Source organism: Salmo salar, chromosome 10, assembly GCF_965601325.2.
Source record: "Salmo salar chromosome 10, fSalSal1, whole genome shotgun sequence".
NCBI classification, from domain to species: Eukaryota; Metazoa; Chordata; class Actinopteri; order Salmoniformes; family Salmonidae; genus Salmo; species Salmo salar.
The window spans coordinates 37,250,412-37,267,439 of NC_138300.1; the positions used below are offsets into that span (position 1 = coordinate 37,250,412).

General features: G+C 41.7%; 2 protein-coding genes across 2 annotated transcripts; both read left to right on the forward strand.

Annotated features, from left to right (window-relative positions):
- Positions 1 to 557: 557 nt before the first annotated feature.
- Positions 558 to 4,591, forward strand: zgc:109982 (retinol dehydrogenase 8). The gene is given in 6 exon segments (NM_001140953.1): positions 558 to 854; positions 1,137 to 1,298; positions 1,698 to 1,877; positions 2,888 to 2,981; positions 3,630 to 3,813; positions 4,127 to 4,591. Coding segments are annotated over 6 exon segments (957 nt in total). The 5' UTR covers positions 558 to 757; the 3' UTR covers positions 4,367 to 4,591.
- Positions 4,592 to 4,876: 285 nt separating this feature from the next.
- LOC106560324 (protein Dr1) lies at positions 4,877 to 9,902 on the forward strand. Its single transcript, XM_014123124.3, has 3 exons — positions 4,877 to 5,850; positions 6,163 to 6,326; positions 6,664 to 9,902. The coding sequence occupies exons 1-3, from the start codon at positions 5,631 to 5,633 to the stop codon at positions 6,808 to 6,810; spliced, it is 531 nt and encodes a 176-aa protein (XP_013978599.1). The 5' UTR covers positions 4,877 to 5,630; the 3' UTR covers positions 6,811 to 9,902.
- Positions 9,903 to 17,028: the final 7,126 nt, after the last annotated feature.

Below are 17,028 nucleotides of genomic sequence, written 5' to 3' on the forward strand. Positions count from 1 at the left end.
ATGAAAAGTCAACTGACATTTACTCCTGAGCTGCTGACCTGTTGCACCCTCTATAACCACTGTGATTATTTTTTGACCCTGCTGGTCATCTATGAATGTTTGAACATCTTGAAGAGAGATCTGGCCTTAATGGCCAAGTACTCTTATAATCCCCACCTGGCACAGCCAGAAGAGGACTGGCCACCTCTCAGAGCCTGTTTCTTTTCTAGGTTTCTTCCTAGGTTTCTGCTTTTCTACAGTGTTTTTTTCCTAGCCACCATGCTTTTACATCTGCATTGTTTGCTGTTTGGGGTTTTAGGTTGGGTTTCTTGTGACAAATGCTGATGTAAAAAGGGCTTTATACAATACATTTGACTGATTGTGTGTGTGTATAGATGTAGGCTATGTGTATCGCATGCCAATGGATGCTAATCATCCTCCTGTTTAAGGCTGTTTCTGCTGAGTCTAACTGCAGTGGATTACTGAGCCGAAAGCAAATCCCCTTTACTCCCCCTCTTTCATCTCCTCATGCTCACTCTTATTCTGTCCTTCTCTCTCATTCCCCCCTCGCTTTCAATCTTCCCTCACTTTCGCTCCCCCATTGCTTTCATTCCCTCCTCGCTTTCATTCCCTCCTGCTGTCCCTCATTACCTGATACTGGAGTTGTGAGACCAATTTATTTTTGTACCGTTCAATTCACTTTATTAGCCTTATCCAGGAATTTTTCTCAATTTAGGTTCGTAAAGACGAAGGAGTTTCTGTGAGACTAACAGCAGCAATGAACCAGAAGACTGTCCTCATCACAGGTTGCTCCTCAGGCATCGGCCTGGCCCTGGCTGTACGCATCGCCAATGATGAAAAGAAGAGGTTCATTGGTAAGTTAATGGGTACTCTTTGGGTTGAACAGAATTTAGATATTTAATGTTATGGTAACCAAAATGTGATGTTTATTCCACCTCTGTCAATGGAAGAAATCTCAACTATCTGTTAAAATTATCATGGAAAGCAGTGAAATTGTGAGAACGGTTCCTTTACCTTCAAATTCCCAAAAGTATGGTCAGAAACTCCTAATCCCCAGACTATACAGCTACACAATATTCATAGACAAACTTGTCTGCTTCCAAGAGACTAAGATACACCTGTGTTGTGTTCTCCAGTGTATGCCACAATGAGGAACCTGGGTAAGGCAGAGGCACTTGTGGAGGCGGCAGGCAGGACTCTGGGCAAGACCCTGATGATTAAACAACTGGATGTGTGCAATGAAGACTCCATCAAAGCATGTGTGGCCAGCCTACCGGATGGCAAGCTAGACATACTCAGTAAGTACGGATGCATGCATACATCCTTATCTTGTGTTACATGTAGGCTAATAATCCCACGTGTATATGTATGGGCACTGTCTTCCCTGATCACGTTTGCATTACAAACCCAGTAAAGAATTAGACTGTAATTCTATTGTAAGGCTAGTTGGATGTACAGTCAAATTAAAATGAAGGACTGCACTGACTTTTGCCCTCACACCCCAATTCCAGTGGCCTGTTCAGTAGGATGTAATGTTACAGAACATTCAGGCAGAAATGTATCATAGAAAACAGATATAATTGTCTGTCATGTAGAATAGGGAATATTTTCAGCTCTGCTAATTCTATTTGTATTTGCAAATGCAACGATCAGAACGTTTTCACATAACTGAATAAACCTATATTTTCCCCTCTCAGTCAGCAATGCTGGGATGGGTCTGGTAGGCCCCATAGAGTGTCAGTCTATGGAGGAGATGAAGGCTGTCATGGATACAAACTTCTTTGGTCTAGTGAGACTCCTCAAAGAGATCCTGCCAGACATGAAGAAGAGGAAGAGCGGCCATATTGTTGTGATCAGCAGTGTCATGGGCATACAGGGTAAGAGATGTTGCTTCTTTTCACGAGGTTTTCTTACAGACCAGCAAGTGTATTTGTGAGTATGCTACACATTTGTATGTGCCTAATAGCACAGACATGTATTTTAAAGGTAAACATGCATTACCAGTTGTAATGTGGCATGAACACAACCAGGCATGATGTTTTCATCTGATTGTCAAATCACTTCAAAAAGTAGGCTACCTTTGCACATTGGTCCACTCCAAAATAAATTCCAGCATCCAAACAGTGCACCAGCCATTGGATTAATGGAAAGAGACATCTGTTAAAAAACACCAAAACGTGCCATGACATTCGGGGATTGTCAGTAGATCCAAACTCTTGTAGCCTGCATTAATTGATGTGTCTTGCTGACAAATTACATTTTTTTGTAAAAAGAAAAGTCAGGACACCTGAAAAAGGGTTGAAATATGGATGTAAATACAGCCATGTCTGTCCCGAGCTCATCTACACTGGAAACTGCGAAGGCCCAGTTAAAAACAATGTTGCAATTTTGCTAGCAGGCTGAATCCAGTCGATACAATGTTGCAAATTTGCTAGGGTAAACTCAAGACAGAGAGAGAGAGGAAGACAGCCAGAGAAAATAGATTAATACGATTGAAATAACCTGAACCAGCTGTCACTGGATTAAACCATGACAGAGGTAGGGTTGTTCGTTTAATTTGGAATGCGCTTTTATTCTAAGATTTACCACTGTATCAGTACAAAATGGCATTTTAAACACATAGGAGAATAGTTCAAAGAGATCCCCCAGAGCCAAAGTTTGAAACTTTTGTTGCATTTAGGGGAGCTCATGTCTCATTTGGGGGGCTTAGCCGCCCGCCCCGGTCCCCATAATTCCCACACTGCTACTGGTTCAATATTAACCGTTGAAGAACCCTAGGCTTAGAAATGGAAAGACTCCATCACGATCTGAACTTCCGACATTTACATTTTACAATTGACACATCTGGTCTGTATAAATTATTTGGTTGCATTCTCCTTTTTCACAGGTATATTATTCAACGATATCTACGCAGCATCCAAGTTTGCTGTGGAGGGTTTCTGTGAAAGCATGGCCATCCAAGCCATGAGGTTTAATCTGAAGTAAGTAGTCCTACCGTACCACTAGTTCTGGTCCAGGGTGTTAGTGTGGTTTGCTAAGGAATGCTCAGCATTAGCAAGTACTAACGCCTTGGACCAGAGCTTCCCTACCACATACTGCATCTGGTGTGTGTGGAGGGTACATTCACACTGCTCTGTTTCTGAGAGTTAAATTAGTCTCATGGGACAGAGATTAGAGAAGGGAGTGAGAGGATGCATCGTGGAGCTGCCTTCCCCTCAGGGGAAAATAATGCATGCTAACCAACACCTGTAGCCCACTCGTCCATGTCACCAACATCTGCACTTATACACTGCAATATCCTACCAGTGTTTCATGTCACGAGTGACAAAAAACATGGTACAGTTGGGTAAAATGGCAATAACAACCACACCCAACAAATATTATAGAGATGATTTATAAGAAGCAACAGCGTACAGACACAATCTTAGGATTTATTATAGATTTTCCTGTGGTATTAGATACAGAAAATACAAAAGGGTTTTGGTGACAGCCTAGTAAACTCAATTCTATTCTAACTTAAAGTAGTAAGGGGTGTGTGTGTGTGTGTGTGTGTGTGGTGTGTGTGTGTGTGTGTGTGTGTGTGTGTGTGTGTGTGTGTGTGTGTGGTGTTGCTGTCATTGCTGTGGCAGTATAAGTTTGATTGAGCCAGGCCCTGTGGTGACGGAGTTTGAGCAGAAGGTCTATGAGGAGGCCATGAAGACAGACCTCTCCAAAGCTGACAAAATGACAGCAGATATGTTTACCAACATCTATATGAAGAACTCCAAGCAGATCTATGAAAGCCTTGGACAGACACCTGAGGACATAGCAGAGGTATATTAGCCTATTGGGCTCAAATCGACACATTATAAAGGCTTATACATACAACATCTTATAAAGCATTATACTTAGAGACTAAGTAAAGTGTAATTCTCAATCACGGGGTTAGTTTGTTTGGTGCATGTGTTCAAATTGCTGTGCTTAAATGTCTCTCCCTAGCTTGACTGACTTGACTTGTCCAAGGGCCTCAACAGTGCATCTCCAGAAAACCATGTTCTGGGCAGTTATTTTGTATTTATTTCAGGTTATTCTGAATTCTTCATCTCATTTTCAATGGCCCTTCCTTCTCCGTGTCTTCCTCCCTTAGCACACACACAAGATCATCACCATGGACAACCCTCCGTTCCGGCACCAGACCAACACCTTGTACACCCCCATGACCACCCTGAAGTATGCTGATCCAAACGGAGACCTTCCCATCGACACCTTCTACAAGATGGTGTTTGAGCACGACAAGGTCTTCAATGCCAGCCTCAACTTCGTCAAGCTGCTACGCTGGAGGACCCGCAAGAGCTTCACTATAGATAAGGACAAGAGCAATTCTTAGGATGTGTCCCAAAAGGCAATTTTCTAACTAATTCACTTCTTTATTACAAATTATAAACCAACATCAAATTCCAAGGTTTTATCTTCTCAGTGTTGGTGTTGAAAATGTACGGATTCAAAAGTTGATGGAATAGTTACCTTTCAATTTGTGCAAAATGTTTCACTGGGGAATCCCAATGGACTTTTGTATTGACAGAGCCAACAATAAAAGGATCCATCACCACTGATAAGATGTGTGGAGATCCAATTATGTAACAATATTATCTACTGGGCCACTAATCCATGATTCACAGGTTATAGAATATTACACTGCATTCAAAGCCACAATCGTATTAAAGGATAATCCAATATTAACCACTACCTACGCATTATTAGATCACCTTTTTGTTTGTCCTGAACAAGCGCAAGACAGGAATAGGGTGACGTGATTTAAAAAAAAAAAATACATGGTAAAGGTCAATTGTAATACCTGTTTTAGTCTAATTGGGAAAGGGAAATAAGCTTGCACACTTCCGGCGCCGACAGAGATGGCCGCCTCGCTTCGCGTTCCGAGGAAACTTAAGTATTATAACAATATGTAGGCCTGCTATACATTTTTATTATGGTATTCAACACAGTAGGTGGCGACATTTTTATTTGGTCGATTTCACAGGGCACCGTAGAAAAATAATATACCGGAAATGGGTTTTGTTTGCGTGGATCGTTTCCGCAGAAATGTCAGTGCCGAACTGCCGGTGAACCGAACTTAACAAATAAATGAATTAAAGTATTTCGTTCGGCCGATAAAGGAACAGTAGTTCTCGTTCCAGTGTATACAGTGTTTTGGGGATCAACACTGCGTTACGAAATGATCCCAACGACACGCTTGCTAGCCATGTCCTCAAAAGCCGCTGCAGGTAACTAACTAACTAGCTAGCTAATGTTAGCTAGGCTAACGCGTTGCGATAGATGGACCATAGCTTGCTAACTCGCTAGCTGGTTTTCATTTTCTCTTGTCCTCACCATTGTGTTTTACTTAGACCTATTCGTTACATTCCACGTCTCTACAGTAACATTAGGATATGCTGTGTCAATAGGCTTGTGTGTAGCTAGTTTGCATAGATAGTTTAACTTTTAAACCCAACTAGCCGACGTTAGCGTCTAGCCCACGACATTTTCAACACGTAACGTTAGCTAGCTAGCCCTCTGCGGAACCCTACCATCAAATCAAGCTTTCCCCCAGTTTCGTTTTTTATTAACTTGAGAAACTAGTTCTCTGGAATACGATGGCTTCTTCGTCGGGAAACGATGACGACCTCACCATTCCCAGGGCAGCCATCAACAAAATGATCAAAGAAACTCTTCCCAACGTACGGGTTGCCAACGATGCAAGAGAACTTGTTGTGAACTGCTGCACAGAGTTCATACATCTAATCTCATCAGAGGCGAATGAAATATGTAACAAGTCTGAAAAGAAGACCATATCACCTGAACATGTCATTAATGGTTAGTATCTTTGTATTTTTTATTCTGTATCAACAGGTTTGAAAATATATTCAGTTGTAATGTATAGGTGTTTTCCCCCTTCCTGCCTGCCATGTATTTTGTAGTTAATGCAGGTATGCACTTGCCTGGCCACTTATCTGTAAACCAGGTTAGCTATAGTAAACCAATCTGGAACCAAGGTAGCTAGTTATGCACTAGGAATTCCAACCATAATCAAGTGATGAGACTGTTGAATGTTGATTAAATGTCTGTTTCCTTTCCCCAACATTGTTTCCATTGTTTTTTTCCCTAACCATATCCTCTTCTCCACAGCACTTGAAAGCCTGGGTTTTGCGTCGTACATCACAGAGGTGAAGGATGTCCTGCAGGAGTGTAAAACAGTAGCACTTAAAAGGAGGAAGGCCAACTCTCGCCTGGAAAACCTGGGCATCCCAGAGGAAGAGCTCCTCAGACAACAGCAGGAACTATTTGCTAAGGTAAGGATCAAGAGTCATAACCTGGTTAACCAGACTGATCGTTGCCAGGTTACATGTCTGTTACCTGTGTTAAGGATCAAGACGGATAACCTGTTTGATTCAGACTATTTCTTGCCACATCTCTGCACTTTGATAGATCACCTTCACTAGGAATGGGTAACTGCAGTGTACAAACGGATATTTCTGCAGTGTGACAAAAGCTCAAATAATGTATATTTGTTTTGGTAACATTTAGTAGATATTCTAGGTTGAGTGGCTCCCCTGCTTTGCTGTTTGCATCTCTCTCTCTGACCATGTCGAGTTTATTGGTGGACTGACTGTATTTACTGTGTTCCAGGCACGGCAGCAGCAGGCCGAGCTGGCCCAGCAGGAGTGGCTCCAGATGCAGCAAGCTGCCCAGCAGGCCCAGTTGGCTGCAGCATCCGCCAGCACTGGACAGCAGGCTGGCTCCTCCCAGGATGAGGATGATGAGGATGACATGTGATTATGAAGATGATACCTGGGTCTGGGCTGCAACATACAAAACATTTAGAACAGATAATAAAAACAAGAATTTCTTATTGGATAACTACAGATAGTAGGCTACCACCTGTTTCTGGCTGTTTTCATCCGTTTCGTGCCTGCTGAACACGACCCAGGCCATAACCCTTGTCTTTGGACAGTGTCGGCAAGCAGTCCTCTCTTTCTCTCTCCGAACACTCTCATTGGCAGTGATCTGAGCTGTGTTCGGACATAATGCACATAACCCCACCAGTCCAGTATCAGGAGTTCACATTATGGACAGTTTCAAGGTACATAGATATGGGGAATTTTATGTTTTTGTCACATACTAGTTAGACATTTTTTCTTTTGACAGTAGTACCTGAAAACACATGGATAAAGATACATTTTCAAATTTTCCTTACTTAAATGAACAACTTTTGCCAATTACAAATCAAATGTTACATCTGTCATGGAATTGTCTTTTTCTGTGTGATTTGTAGGTTAGAGATCAATGGATGCAAGGTGGCATTGAAAATGCTGCAAAAGGTGTATGGGGGGGTTTATCATGGTTTTGGGTATGTTGAGAAAAGAACGGGGGGACCGGCTAAGCATATTATCTTTCCTACAATACATTTATTTTTTGTGGGGGGGTGGGTCAGGAGAACAGCTCCTCGCTTGTCTTGCCAAAGGTGGGCGTTGCTTATTCCTCCTACTATAATTTTTACAGAACTTGTTCCTTACCCCCCTCTTCTTATGTTTGTTTAACAGGATGGATATGTTCCAAATAGCACCACATCCCATATAAACTGGCTCTGATCAATCTTTTGGGATGCACCCAACATATTTCTGAAACACTCAGAAGGGTTGTGACTATGTTTTGATTTGTAAAATAGGATTCAAATGCTTTTTGTTTTATTTTAGCTCAGTCATACATTGACTTCGGAAAGTATTCAGACCCCTTGACTTTTCCCACATTTTGTTACATTAGTCTTATTCTAAAAATGATTAAATCGTTTTTTCCCCCCTCAATCTACACACAATACCCCATAATGACAAAGCAAAAACAGGTTTTTGCTAATAAAAAACATTTACATAAGTATTCAGACCCTTTACTCAGTATTTTGTTGAAGCACCTTTGGCAGCGATTACAGCATCGAGTCTTCTTGGGTATGACGCTACAAGCTTGGCACACCTGTATTTGGGGAGTTTCTCACATTCTTCACTGCAGATCCTCTCAAGCTCTGTCAGGTTGGCTGGGGAGCTATTTTCAGGTCTCTCCAGAGATGTTTGATCGGGTTCAAGTCCGGGCTCTGGCTGGGCCACTCAAAAACATTCAGAGACTTGTCCCGAAGCCACTTCTGCGTTGTCTTGGCTGTGTCCTTAGAGTCGTTATCCTGTTGGAAGGTGAACCTTCGACCCAGTCTTGAGGTCCTGAATGCTCTGGAGCAGGTTTTCATCTAGGTTCTCTCTGTACTTTGTGTCTCAGTCCCTGCTGCTGAAAAACTTCCCCACAGCATGATGCTGCCACCACCATGCTTCACTGTAGGGATGGTGCCAGGTTCCCACCAGACGTGACGTTTGGTATTCAGGTCAAAGAGTTCAATCTTGGTTTCATCAGACCAGAGATTTTTGGTTCTCATGGTCTGAGAGTCTTTCGGTGCCTTTGGGCAAACTCCAAACGGGCTGTGCTGTCATGTGGCCACTCTACCTAGAGGCTTGATTGGTGGAGTGCAGCGGAGATGGTTGTACGTCTGGAAGGTTCTTCCATCTCCACAGAGGAACTCTAGAGCTCTGTCAGAGTGACCATCAAGTTCTTGGTCACCTCCCTGACCAAGGCCCTTCTCACCCGGCTGCTCAGTTTGGCCGGTTGGCCAGCTCTAGGAAGAGTCTTGGTGGTTCAAAACATCATCCATTTAAGAAGGCTGGAGTGCACTTTGTTCTTTGCGGCCTTAAATGCTGCAGACATTTTTTGGTACTGTTCCCCAGATCTGTGCCTCGACACAATCCTGTCTCGGAGCTCAATGGACAATTCCTTTGACCTCATGGCTTGGTTTTTGCTCAGACATGCACTGTCAACTGTGGGACCTTATATTAGACAGGTGTGTGCCTTTCCAAATCATGTCCAATCAATTGAATTTACCACAGGTGGACTCAAAACAAGTTGTGGAAACATCTCAAGGATGATCAATGGAAACAGGATGCACCTGAGCTCAATTTTGAGTCTCATAGCAAAGTGTCTGAATACTTATGAGAAAAAAAATATATATATATATATATTTTTTTTCTTCTAAAAACCCTGTTTCGCTTTGTCATTATGGGGTATTGTGTTTAGGTTGCTGAGGAAAAACATTTTATTTAATCAATTTTAGAATAAGGCTGTAACGTAACAAAATGGGAAAAAGTGAAGGGGTCTGAATACTTTCTGAAGGCACTGTACATGGTGTAAGTAGGTTGATTTTTTTTTTTATTTTTTTTATTTTTTGGGGGGGGGGGGATGTTCACCTACAGTATTGCTAACTGATTAGCTACTCCTTTCAGAATCTTTTTTGACTGACTCATATAACCAAAGATATGGGCTGTGTCCTAAATGGCACCCTATTCCCTATATTGTGCAATACCTTTGACCAGAAAACAATTGGCCCTGGTCAAAAGTAGAGCACTACATAGGGAATAGGGTACAATTTGGGTCACAACCACAGGAGAGCTTAACAACCTTAAGTATATGAGCCCAAAGTGTATGTTCCAGTATAAAGAGACGTGGGTGCAGTGTGCACTGAAGTTACTGTTCTCAATGACTGATGGTAACTTTCAACTTGAAAAAATGCTTTGATTTCTTCTTGGCTTTTTATATTGTGCATCCCAAATGGTACCCTATTTCCTTTATGCTGCACTACTTTGGCTCTTGTCAATAGTAGTGCACTATTTCGGGAATGGGCTGCACATTTGTTTTTCTGTAGTGCAGTATGATGAAGTTGCATTATGAATGTGTGGTGAATTCTATAAAGATTGGTAACCTCTCATTGTGTTACCCATTCTCATGCCTTTTATAAAGTTGTATTCTTTAAGCAATAAAGTTAACAGCTTTTATAGTGACATATTGTTCCTCATGTTTTCTGGAGTTATTTACAGTCCTTTCCTAATTTTTAGGTGTTTTTGTACTGTGTATGTTAGCCTCAGTTTTATACATCATCATGGACAAAAGCTGAATTTTTTGGGGTTTTTAATTTTACTATGACCAACAAGAAAATGCAATTATGTTTTGATGGTAAATGATTCTAAATAGGACAACTAATGTAAAGTAATTACAATGATCGACAGTGACATGGCCTGCATACTCACCAAGCATGTCACCCATTGATCATGTTTGGGATGCTCTGGATTGATGTGTACGACAGCATGTTTCAGTTTCCACCAATATCCAGCAACTTCATACAGCCATTGAAGAGGAGTCCGACAACATTCAGGCCACAATCAACAGCCTGCTCAACTCTATGCGAAGGAGATGTGTCATGCTGCATGAGGCAAAATGGTGGTCACACCAGAAACTGACTAGTTTTTCTGATCCATGCCCCTACTGTTTTTTTTTTAAAGCTCTCTGTGACCAGCAGATGCATATCTGTATTCCTAGTCATGTGAAATCCATAGATTAGGACCTACTGAATTTATTTAAATTGACTGATTTCCTTATATGAGCTTTAAAAGGCTGCGTGGTCAATCCAGTGGCCGCACAGCATTTATTGCGATGCTACAGAAGCCAGAGCAAACGTACTTGCATGTCTGAATCTCATTACGGACAATTTTAGCTAATTAGCATCTTTGCAACTACTTGCTACTTTGCAACTACTTAGCATGTTAGCAAACCGTAATCCTTTAACCTAACTCCTAACCTTAAACCCTAACCCTAGCTAACGTTAGCATTGGAATTAGTGATATACATTTAGCAAATTCGGAACATATTGTACGAATTGTAATTCTGAACATTTTGTACAGAATTCCAATTTGTAATATGTCATCCGAATAGTAATTCGGAAAATCTTGGAGGATATCCATAAATTAATACATAGGCCTACCATACGAAACGTAACATATCATACTATTTGGAGTGTCCCAGATTGACATTTACTATGTTACGTCTATCCCTGAGTCAGGGTTGGAAGGATACTGAGGAACTTCTGCATCTTTATTTCGATAACTTTTGAAATGACTGGAGCAATCATTGAAAACATGACCACAAAGAAGCTGGTATTTATTGGAATAATTTTGCTCAGTTTTCAAGTAGTGTCAGTTTTAGTCGGGGGATTGATCGGTGTGTGAAACCCGGTTTTGATTTTCTGTCAGATTAGGCTATCGGAAAGATTTCCACTTCTTTAGGATCATTAAAAAAAAAAACGCATTTGAAAATGGTCGCCTGATTTCATTTAGTTTATGTGACCTAACAAACAATATAGGCTATAACGAAGGCTATTGTAGAGAATCATTAGCCTACCATCTAAACCGCTGTGAAATATTTGTTAAACCGAAAATGTCATATTTACAGCTGTTTGACGCTGGTGACAGTGTACAAAACCAAAAGTAAAAAGACCATTGAGGTACACTACATGGCCAAAAGTATATGGACACCACTTCAAATGAGTGGATTTGGCTATTTCAGCCACAGCCATTGCTGACAGGTGTATAAAATTGAGTAAACAGCCATTCAATCTCCATAGGAAAACATTGGCAGTAGAATGGCCTTACTGAAGAGCTCAGTGACTCAACGTGGCACCGTCATAGGATGCCCCCTTTCCAACAAGTAAGTTCATTAAATTTCTGCCCTGCTACAGCTACCCCAGTCAACTGTGTTAGGTTCTAAATATCTGAGTAATAAATTGACAGACACTATAAATGCTCCAACCAAGTTTATTCCCCCAAAGGATCAAACAGATGAACAGGCAAAAACATATTTCCACCAGTGGTAGTATATATACCCCAATTTGGGTGGAGTCTCCTCCTTCTTTCTAAACATTACATCTTTATTGCTAGGCAGGAAGTTAAGTGATACGGGCAATAAACTGTTCCTTCTCCCTTAATGTGACCTGACCTCGACTCCATTCCTCACTACGCCACATCAATCCACCCTTGTCCGTGCCTGCCACATGTTATTGCCCTTACTTTACTCAATACATTCCAAACTTAATTGCCTCCACCATATACATTCCTCCTACAGTTAAGTGATAGGGGAGGACATTAAAATGGCGTTGACAGAGAGGGCTGCGTCACTTCTAGTCCTTAGGAAACTTTGCAGTATTTTGTTTTTTTTATGTATTATTTCTTACATTGTTAGCCCAGAAAATCTTAAGTGTTAATACATACATCCAGGAAGAACTATTAGATATCAACATACCAGTACTACGACCAGGAATACGACTTTCCCGAAGTGGATCCTTTGTCCGAACTAGCCAGGGCATTTGAGCTGATTCCAGAGGCTGACCCAAAACAACGCCGACAGAGAGGAGGTAGACGGATTGGTCTTCTGGTCAGACTTCGGAGGAGCGGACACCGCCCACCGCTTCTGAGTATATTACTCGCTAATGTCCAGTCTCTAGATAACAAGGTAGACAAAATTAGGGCAAGGGTTGCTTTCCAGAGAGACATTAGGGGTTGTAACATACTCTGTTTCACGGAAACATGGCTCTCTTGGGATATGCTGTCTGAGTCGATACAGCCACCTGGATTCTTTGTATGTTGCGCCGGCAGGAATAAACATCTCTACGGGAAGAAGAAGGGTGGGGGTGTATGTTTCATGATTAATGACTCATGGTGTAATTGTAACAACACACCGGACCTAGAATTCCTCACAATCAAATGCTAACCGTATTATCTCACAAGAGAATTCTCCTCGGTTATTGTCTCAGCCATGTACAGTTGAAGTCGGAAGTTTACATACACCTTAGTCAAATACATTTAAACTCAGTTTTTCACAATTCCTGACATTTAATCGTAGTAAAGATTCCCTGTCTTAGGATCACCACTTTATTTTAAGAATGTGAAAAGTCAAAATAATAGTAGAGAGAATTATTTATTTCCGCTTTTATTTCTTTCATCACATTCCCAGTGGGTCAGAAGTTTACATACACTCAATTAGTATTTCGTAGCATTGCCTTTAAATTATTTAACTTGGGTCAAACGTTTCGGGTAGCCTTCCACAAGCTTCCCACAATAGGATGGGTAAATTGACTTTGCTGTCCTTAAGCCATTATGCCACAACTTTGGAAGTATTTTTGGGGTCATTGTCCATTTGGAAGACCCATTTGCGACAAAGCTTTAACTTCCTGACTGATGTCTTGATATGTTGCTTAAAAAAATCCATGTAATTTTCCTCCCTCATGATGCCATCTATTTTGTGAAGTGCACCAGTCCCTCCTGCAGCAAAGCACCCCCATAACATGATGATGCCACCCCTGTGCTTCACGGTTGCGATGGTGTTCTTCGGCTGGCAAGCCTCCCCCTTTTTCCTCCAAACATAACGATGTTCATTATTGCCAAACAGCTCTATTTTTATTTCATCAGACCAGAGAACATTTCTCCAAAAAGTACGATCTTTGTCCCCATGTGCAGCTGCAAACCGTAGTCTGGCTTTTTTATGCCGGTTTAGGAGCAGTGGCTTCTTCCTTGCCTTTCAGGTTATGTCGATATAGGACTCGTTTTACTGTGGATATCGATAGTTTTGTACCTGTTTCCTCCAGCATCTTCACAAGATCCTTTGCTGTTGTTCTGGGATTTATTTGCACTTTTCACACCAAAGTACAATAAGGGAAAAAAGTATTTGATCCCTTGCTGACTTTGTACGTTTGCCCACTGACAAAGAAATGATCAGTCTATAATTTTAATGGTAGGTTTATTTGAACAGTGAGAGACAGAATAACAACAACAAAAATCCAGAAAAACACATGTAAAAAATGTTAGAAAATGATTTGCATTTTAATGAGGGAAATAAGTATTTGACCCCCTCTCAATAAGAAACATTTCTGGCTCCCAGGTGTCTTTTATACAGGTAACGAGCTGAGATTAGGAGCACAATCTTAAAGGGAGTGCTCCTAATCTCAGCTTGTTACCTGTATAAAAGACACCTGTCCACAGGAGCAATCAATCAGATTCCAAACTCCCCACCATGGCCAAGACCAAAGAGCTCTCCAAGGATGTCAGGGACAAGATTGTAGACCTACACAAGGCTGGAATGGGCTAAAAGACCATCGCCAAGCAGCTTGGTGAGAAGGTGACAACATTTGGTGCGATTATTCGCAAATGGAAGAAACACAAAAGAACTGTCAATCTCCCTCGGCCTGGGGCTCCATGCAAGATCTCACCTCGTGGAGTTGCGATGATCATGAGAATGGTGAGGAATCAGCCCAGAACTACACGGGAGGATCTTGTCAATGATCTCAAGGCAGCTGGGACCATAGTCACCAAGAAAACAATTGGTGACACACTACGCCGTGAAGGACTGAAATCCTGCAGCGCCCGCAAGGTCCCCCTGCTCAAGAAAGCACATATACATGCCCGTCTGAAGTTTGCCAATGATCATCTGAATGATTCAGAGGACAACTGGGTGAAAGTGTTGTGGTCAGATGAGACCAAAATGGAACTCTTTGGCATCAACTCAACTCGCCGTGTTTGGAGGAGGAGGAATGCTGACTATGACCCCAAGAACACCATCCCCACCGTCAAACATGGAGGTGGAAACATTATGCTTTGGGGGTGTTTTTCTGCTAAGGGGACAGGACAACTTCGCCACATCAAAGGGACGATGGACGGGGCCATGTACCGTCAAATCTTGGGTGAGAACCTCCTTCCCTCAGCCAGGGCATTGAAAATGGGTCGTGGATGGGTATTCCACCATGACAATGACCCAAAACACACGGCCAAGGCAACAAAGGAGTGGCTCAAGAAGAAGCACATTAAAGTCCTGGAGTGGCCTAGCCAGTCTCCAGACCTTAATCCCATAGAAAATCTGTGGAGGCAGCTGAAGGTTCAAGTTGCCAAACGTCAGCCTCGAAAACCTTAATGACTTGGAGAAGATCTGCAAAGAGGAGTGGGACAAAATCCCTCCTGAGGTGTGTGCAAACCTGGTGGCCAACTCCAAGAAACGACTGACCTCTGTGATTGTTAACAAGGGTTTTGCCACCAAGTACTAAGTCATGTTTTGCAGATAGGTCAAATACTTATTTCCCTCATTAAAATGCAAATCAATTCATAACATTTTTGACATGCGTTTTTCTGGATTTTTGTTGTTGTTATTCTGTCTCTCACTGTTCAAACAAACCTACCATTAAAATTATAGACTGATCATTTCTTTGTCAGTGGGCAAACGTACAAAATCAGCAGGGGATCAAATACTTTTTTCCCTCACTGTACGTTCATCTCTAGGAGACAGAACGCGTCTCCTTCCTGAGCGGTATGACGGCTGTGTGGTCCCATGGGGTTTATACTTGCGTACTATTGTTTGTACAGATGAATGTGGTACCTTCAGGTGTTTGGAAATTGCTCCCAAGGATGAACCAGACTTGTGGAGGTCTACAAAATATTTTCTGCGGTCTTGGCTGATTTCTTTAGATTTTCTCATGATGTCATGCAAAGAGGCACTGAGTTTGAAGGTAGGCCTTGAAATACATCCACAGGTACACCTCCAATTGACTAAAATGATGTCAATTAGCCTAACAGAAGCTTCTAAAGCCATGACATCATTTTCTGGAATTTTCCAAGCTGTTTAAAGGCACAGTCAACTTAGTGTATGTTAACTTCTGACCCACTGTAATTGTGAAACAGTGAGTTATAAGTGAAATAATCTGTCTGTAAACAATTGTTGGTAAAATTACTTGTGTCATGCACAAAGTAGATGTCCTAACCGACTTGCCAAAACTGTAATTTGTTAACAAGAAATTTGTGGAGTGGCTGAAAAACAAGTTTTAATGACTCCAACATAAGTGTGTGTAAACTTCCGACTTCAACTGTATATCCCCCCTCAACCGATACCACGACGGCCCTCAAGGAACTTCACTGCATAGTGGAAACCATATATCCTAAGGCTGAATTTATTGTAGCTGGGGATTGTAACAAAGCAAATTCTATCAGCATATTGACTGTAGTACTCGTGCTGGCAAAACTCTCGATCACTGCTACTCTAACTTTCGCGATGCATAATGTGACTGTTCCTGGTGCAAAAACAATGTCTTATCCCGGAGCTCGAGTCCATGTGGTGTTTAATGACATTATGGAGGCAGTTCTGAACAGTTGAAACTGGAATTTAAAGAGTTGATTGACTCTCTGCTAAATACTAACAAAATACCTATCGTATCTGGCCCTCTGCCATCTCTGAATTACGGCATTGAACACTTTAGCAGGATTCTTTCTCTTCACAACTGGCTACGAGGATTATTGCAGCTCAATGGGTGTAACTTTTGTTGACAATTTCGATACCTTTTGGAAACAAAACACGTTTTATAAGGAGGATGGGATCCACCCAAATCATATGGGATCCTGGATCCTTTCACAGCACTATAAGGCTGCTTTGAGACAATGACTTATCAGTGACTCAAGCCCAGCTCAGCTAATCCCTACCATTGTGAAGCAGAGTTGTCATAATGCTTCAGCAATTGTACATTACACCAGGGGTGTCAGTAGACACAATATAAGTAAACTAATTTATTACCCTTTAACTGCCCTGATCTGCCCTGACTGCCCTAATGCCTCTACTGATCCTACAGCTATTGTATGCAGTAATCATGTGCCTATGAACCAGATTTATACTGTTAGCACTAAGCCGGTGTGCCCTAGGAGGAAGTCAACTGAGAGCAGCTCACCCTGCACTAACATAAAGAACATGAGCACACCTACTGCTGCTAAGCTACCCAATAAAGCAATGAAAGCAAGTACGCATCCCGGAAGAAAAGTGCTTGAAATAGCCCACGTTAACATATGTAGCTTAAGAAACAAGGTTCATGAAATCAATAATTTGCTAGTAACAGATGACATTCATATTCTGACTATCTCTGAAACTCACTTAGATAATACCTTTGACGATACAGTTGTAGCAATACAAGGTTATAACATTTATAGGAAATATAGAAATGCCAATGGTAGAGGTGTTGCTGTTTATATTCAGAACCACATTCCTGTAAAGACTAGAGAGGATCTCATGTCAAATACTGTTGAAGTAATATGGCTACAGATTCATCTGCCT